This window comes from Oryzias melastigma, linkage group LG1 (genome assembly GCF_002922805.2).
Source record: "Oryzias melastigma strain HK-1 linkage group LG1, ASM292280v2, whole genome shotgun sequence".
Classification (NCBI taxonomy): Eukaryota; Metazoa; Chordata; class Actinopteri; order Beloniformes; family Adrianichthyidae; genus Oryzias; species Oryzias melastigma.
Genome location: NC_050512.1, coordinates 575,824 through 582,356, shown reverse-complemented (window position 1 = coordinate 582,356; position 6,533 = coordinate 575,824). Strand labels below are relative to the sequence as shown.

The window sequence follows — 6,533 nt, the reverse complement described above, 5'->3', positions numbered from 1 at the left end:
CCCCCCCCCCCCGCTCCTTCTCTCCTTCCCATAACAGGCCCCTGTGGAGAGAAGAGAGCAACTCCTGAGGTGTGAATCTGCAAAAGAAAACATACATACATGCAAGCGCCAGTGCACTCACACAACATCACGCACACACACACTCACACACACCTCTGCACACGACACTTTGTGACAGTCAGCAGATACTCTACAGACCCCCCCAACTGTCTGCATTTAACGCTTTTGCGTAATTTAACAAGTGCAACATAAAAACACACTCCCTGAGGTCAAAACGGCTGGTTTTCCCATTGACAGTATGTGAGAACTGGACAGAGTGAGCGTGACATCATCCATTTTAAATGGTTTTCTTCCGGCTCCAACCAAATGAAGTCAATTCAGTTGCCATGTTTCCACCTAACAGGCGACAGTGATTGTCTGAATCAGTCTGAATCAACGTTTCTATGGCAACCACTGTCACCAATCAGGAGTGAGCTTGTTGGAAGTACACTCCCCTTCCACTGAAATCTGTCAATCAAACATTTTGAACGTTTGAGACGGAGGAGCAGCTGATACCACAAGCTTTTATTGAGGCGTCTGATTGGCCAGTTTGTAACTTAAATATCTTGAACCGTATCTGTCATGAAATAAAAAAGAAGATATATAAAATGGATCAGATCAAGAATGGATATTCAGACCAATAGAATAGAATATTACTAGGTACTTCCTGCTTGGAACGGAGCGGATACTCAGTCCAGTTCTCTTATACAGTCAAAAGTATTTCCTACCCATCAGTCTAACAGGGAATCAGTCACCTTGAAAAAAAGATTAAATCTAAAGTGCATTCAGACAGAATTATTGTTCGATCATGTATTCATGCATTTGGCTTGCTTGTGTAAATTAGCTCTATATACAGTATACAAGTATCTCTACAATTAATCTTAATGTCCTCTGTGAGAGACATAACCTAAAAAAATCTGGAAGTCACATTGTATAACTTTTAAGCATAATTTGTTTTTACACTACTGCTGCAAATAAGTATTTGAACACCCGAAAAAGTCAGTGTTAATATCTGTTACAGTAGTCTTTGTTTGTGATTCCGCAGGTCAAACGTTTCCTGTAGTTCTCATCAGGTTTTCACAAACTGCAGGAGGGATTTTGGCCCATTCCTCCTCCCAGATCTTCTCTTGATCAGTCAGGTTTTGTTTGAGCTCCTCCAAAGATTTTCTATTGGGTGTAATTCTGGAGACTGGCCAGGCCACTCCAGAACCTTGATCGGGTTCTCCTTGGTTCTCCTGGCTGTTGATGTTGGAACTCGGCGACCCATCTTCATTGCTCTACCTGAGGGAAGGAGGTGGATCCCCAAAACGCCCGCTAATCCTCTTCTTAATACAGAGTAGTCGTCCTGTCCCGTGTGCAGAAAAACACCCCATAGCATGATGCTACCACCCCCATGCTTAGCAGTAGAGATGGTGTTCTTGGGATGCTACTCGTCAATATACACGGGCGGCCGTGGTGCAGTGGTAGGGCGGTTGACTCCTGATCAGAAGTGAGCGGGTTCGACTCCCGCCTTCCCCGCCCATGTGTCGAAGTGTCCTTGGGCAAGACACTGAACCCCAAATATCCTCTGGTGGGAGGTTGGCGCCAGTGTTCAGCAGCGGAGCCACCATCAGTGTGTGAATGTGTGTGTGAATGGGTGAATGGGTCTGTGACTGTGAAGCGCTTTGGGCCCTCGAAGGAGGGTAGAAAGCGCTATACATGTATACAACATTTACCATTCAGATCAAACAGTTTTATTTTGGTTTCATCTGACCACATGACTTTCTCTCATGATTCCTCTGGATCAGGGGTCACCAAACCTGTTACCAAACCTCCCGCCCTGCTCATTTTACAGTTAACCCTGCTTCAGTTATGACTGCTCACCTGGATCAGGTGTGCTCAGTCAATCAGAAGCTGGTATGATACAATCTAGCTCATCAGCATCTGCTGGAGTAGGGTTAGATGGAAAACAAGCAGGCCGGTAGCCCTACAGGACCAGTGTTGTTGGTGACCCCTGCCAAACTGAAGACGGGCCTGGACATGTGCTGGTAAAGCCGGAGAACCTTCGTCGACGTCTTAGTGTATAAACAACATTAATTTAGTCTCTGGAGTCTTTGGACAGCTCTTTGGTCTGGGCCACGATTCTTCCTGATTGTATGGGATCAACAGGTGTCTTAATCCAGGTAACCACCTCAAACAAGTACTTCTAATTTAGCATAATAAGTGGAAGAGGACTTTTTAAAGAAGGGCTAACAGGTCTGTGAGAGTCAGAATCCTAGCTGATAGACAGGTGTTCAAACATTTGCAGCAGAATACAAAAACATGTTTTAAACAAATCATACAGTGTGATTTCCAGATCTTTTTATGTTTATATCTCACAGAGAAGATCAAACTTTCAGAGTCCTCCAAGTGGGAGAACTTTCAAAATCCCAGGATGTTCAAATACTTGTTTGCCTCATGGTCTGTGTACTGTATTTGTGTGTCTGTTTGTGTGTGTACATACAAGCATATACTCACTGTAAGGTACACACTCATACTGGATCTCCAAGTACTTGTATGTTCCGGGGCAGGGATCTGGGAAGACGTCGACCCCGGCGACCACCACACACTGAGTCCTGTTGTTGCATCTGTAGCAGTGGAGGGTGGACGGGGGGGGGCACAGGGAAAGACCGTGATTAACAGGAAAAAGGACGTAAAGGGCACTCAGGTTTTTCTGCTCTGTCTCTAGTAGAATATTGATTACATCTTCTAGGAAATGACTGCTGAGTGCACAGACGATATGCATCCAGACAGATTGCTGTACACTTGCAGGTCTATTTAACACATGAATACTGGCTTTAAGATCTGTGTCAGTCTAATGTCTCAGATATTCAATCTGCGTAAAAAAGACTTTAAGTTTGAGGTAGGGATGTAACGATTCAGTCAAGCCACGATTCTATTCACATTCTTGTCAGTTTTTTTTCCCCAATTTATTTTTTCTCAACACAATGAATTAAAGGTATTTTAAGGCAAATGAGCGTTCACACGCAGCTTCAGAGAGAAAAAGACAGAGATCTAAAGAGAGTTAATAAGCACTCACAGGTGCGCACACACAAACAAGCACGCACACACTCACAGCTGCAGACTCACAGGCATGCACACACAGATGCGCATACACTAACAGGCTCACACTCACAGGTGCACACTCACACTCACAGTCACGTACACACTCACAGGCGTGCACACACTCAGAATCGCATACACACTCATAGGCGCGCACACACTCACAGGCGTGCACACACTCACAGGCGTGCACACACTCACAGCTGCAGACTCACAGGCATGCACACACAGATGCGCATACACTAACAGGCTCACACTCACAGGTGCGCACTCACAGTCACGTACACACTCACAGGCGTGCACACACTCAGAGTCGCATACACACTCATAGGCGTGCACACACTCACAGGCGTGCACACACTCACAGCTGCAGACTCACAGGCATGCACACACAGATGTGCATACACTAACAGGTTCACACTCACAGGTGCGCACACACTCACAGGCGTGCACACACTCACAGGTGCGCACACACTCACAGGCATGCACACACTCACATGTGCGCACACACTCACATGTGCGCACACACTCACAGGCATGCACACACTCACATGTGCGCACACACTCACATGTGCGCACACACTCACAGGCGCGCACACACTCACAGGCACACACACTACTAGCAAGCCTACATGGAGAAATGTCATCTACTCTGCATTTTTAAATGTAGACACAGACCGATACAAACCAATTTTTGAATTTTCTGCATTGATGAACATGTCGATGAAATTGAATCATTTTTTACAGATTTACGAAGAATCGTTACATCCTGAGTAATCATTAGATAAGTGCTAGTAAACCAAACAAGACAACCAAAAAAACACGGGGGTCATTAAAACAATGTACTACTGATTAGACTCCATAACCACACACCTCTGGGACATGATCTTAAGGGCATCAGGAAGATAACACTGTGTGTTCTCCATCTGGAAGGGGTCTGCATCACATATCTTATCATCAGTGCGTCCATAGTTGGCGGTCTCCACCATAACCACGTCACTTCCTGGGCAGCGCAGCTCTATGGGGTAACCCTCACATGCTAGCTCTCTGCGTAGCAATCCAAAGGGCATGGCGGCCCGGGACATAGCTGCAAGGGAAAGAGAAATAGAAAGAGCAAAGTTTTAGAAAAATGCAAGTTGTTTTTACACACCAATTTAGTCTTTTAATTAAATTCAATAGATAGGTACTACAAAGACGAAACTTAAAAGGTAAGAATAACAAAACCTGGAATCACTTTTAACCCTTTAACACCAGAGCTCCAGTGTGTTTATGTTTTTTGATTTAATGTAATTTTTAAATTGTTATATATTGTTATATTAAATTGTTTTACTGGATAATTCCAGTAGATTGGAATTCCAGTAGATAATCTACTGGAATTATTGAGTTAGCGGTTGAAAAGTTACAGTACACTAAAGATTTTGTGTTTAAGCCCCACTGATGACGCCTCAGGTGTTAAAGAGTTCATTTGACAAAGAAAAGACCTGTCCTCAATACACATTTATGAGATTTGGTACCTAACTTTATCCTTTTATAGCTCCATACAGCTGAGCATGCTAGCTTGCTACAGAGGTGCTCGCTAGCTCAATACAGAAAAGCTCGCTAGCATGCTACAATGGAGCTCGCTAACATGCAAGAGTGGAGCTCGCTAGCATGCTGCGCTCACTAGCATGGTACAGTGGGGCTCGCGAGCTCAATACTGAGGAACTCACTAGCATGCTACAGCAGAGCTCGCTAACTCACTGTTGAGAAGCTCACTAGCATGCTACAGAAGAGCTAACTAGCATGCTGCAATGGAGCTTGCTTCAGCAGAGATAGCTAGAATGCTACAGTGGAGCTTGCTAGCATACTACGCTTACTAGCATGCTACAAAAGAGCTCGCTAGCATGCTACAGGTGAACTCGGAGAAGCACTTTAGTTTCTTCACATGGAAACTTAAAGTTTCTATCATCTTGTTTTGCATTTCAATTCTACCACAATTTCTGGGACTCTGTTTTACTCCAGATCAGAGATGAGCAGCTATTATAGGAACTGTTATTGTATCATTTATTTTATTATTTAGGCTTTGTAAAGATTCCTGACAATCCAACAAAACCCAAAACCGACTGCAAAAACTTTCACAGGAAGAAAAGGATAGGGTCCCATTTAAAAACTTCTTCCAGGATTAGTTTAGTTTCCATTTGTATAAAATTTGCTGCATGATTTCTTTGAGGCTGACTGTTTATAGGCAGTAAAGAAGTTTTGAAAATGTCGACACATTCCACATTATCCCAATGTAGATTCAGGAAACATGACACTAAAGATGCAGGATGAGACCAAAAAAAGAAGAAAAACCATAGCAGCACCAGCGTGACACCTACATGTGATGAGACATGCCATGTGGCTCTGTCAGATTTGCAGAGTTTTCTGACAGCAGAGAAGATAATTTTATTCAAGACTGTCAGGCAAGCGCCTGGTGAAGACAATGTGACAGGCTCTGGATTTCAGCTTGCTTTAGGGCCAGAAGTGAACATGCGAAGCACGTGCTCAATGTGAAAAATCCATGCACACCAGGAATAATAGAGAAAATCCAATTACAATTCACCAGTACAGAGTTAGTGTGAGAGAATTACACAATTCCTTGCAAAAATATAATTCTTGCATCACAAGTTTTCTATGTAATAGGTTTCACATTTGTACCTTACAATGTCACTGCACAGGGTCCAAAACACCTACCTTGGTCAGAGGGGGTCACGTGAGCCAGAGTGAAAACAGACACTCCGACAAGCCACAGTGACAGGGCCATGCTGGACGACAGGAGTTAGGACTGTGTAGTCAAGCTAGTAGCAGGTGAGCCTGTAGAGGAAGCAGAACAAAACTCAAATCAAAACTCCATTATTTGCCTTTGAAGAAGGGCTTCCAGAATTAGTCGACTTATCAACGAATAATCGACTATTAAAATACTCGAAACCTAATTTAATAGTCGATTAGTCGTTACTTTATATTATATGGAGTCAGAGTGTAGTAAAGTTAAAAGTTAAATGACATTGTGCTAGCTTTATGGCCGTGGTGCAGCGGTAGGTCGACTCCTGATTGGAAGCAAGCGGGTTCAACTCCAGCCTTGCCTGCCCATGTGTCAAAGTGTCCGTGGGCAAGACACTGAACCCCGAATATCCTCTGGTGGGAGGTTGGCGCCAGTGTTCAGCAGCGGAGCCACCACCAGTGTGTGAATGTGTGAATGGGTCTGTGACTGTGAAGCGCTTTGGGCCCTCGAAGGAGGGTAGAAAGCGCTGTACAAGTATACGCCATTTATTTTGGCATTTATTAAGGTTGTTTAGGAGTTTAGCTAATATTTCAGTTACATGCTAGCTGTTTTGGTAAACTTAGCCTTTTTTTAGTGTTTTAAGTTAATTTGGCATTTATATATTTTAGCAACT

At 43.8% G+C, this 6,533-nt stretch overlaps 1 protein-coding gene across 3 annotated transcripts in view; it reads right to left on the bottom strand.

Moving 5' to 3' along the window:
• LOC112137316 (adhesion G protein-coupled receptor L1) overlaps window positions 1-6,533 on the bottom strand; it is a 44,449-nt gene that overhangs the window by 22,093 nt on the left and 15,823 nt on the right. For all 3 annotated transcript variants that reach the window (XM_024259567.2, XM_024259569.2, XM_024259568.2), the window contains exons 2-4: window positions 5,833-5,952; window positions 3,994-4,207; window positions 2,536-2,645 (exon numbers count right to left, since the gene is read on the bottom strand). In XM_024259567.2, the coding sequence (XP_024115335.1) occupies window positions 2,536-2,645; window positions 3,994-4,207; window positions 5,833-5,902 (394 nt within the window). In that variant the 5' untranslated portion in view covers window positions 5,903-5,952. The remainder of the gene's footprint in view (window positions 1-2,535; window positions 2,646-3,993; window positions 4,208-5,832; window positions 5,953-6,533) is intronic.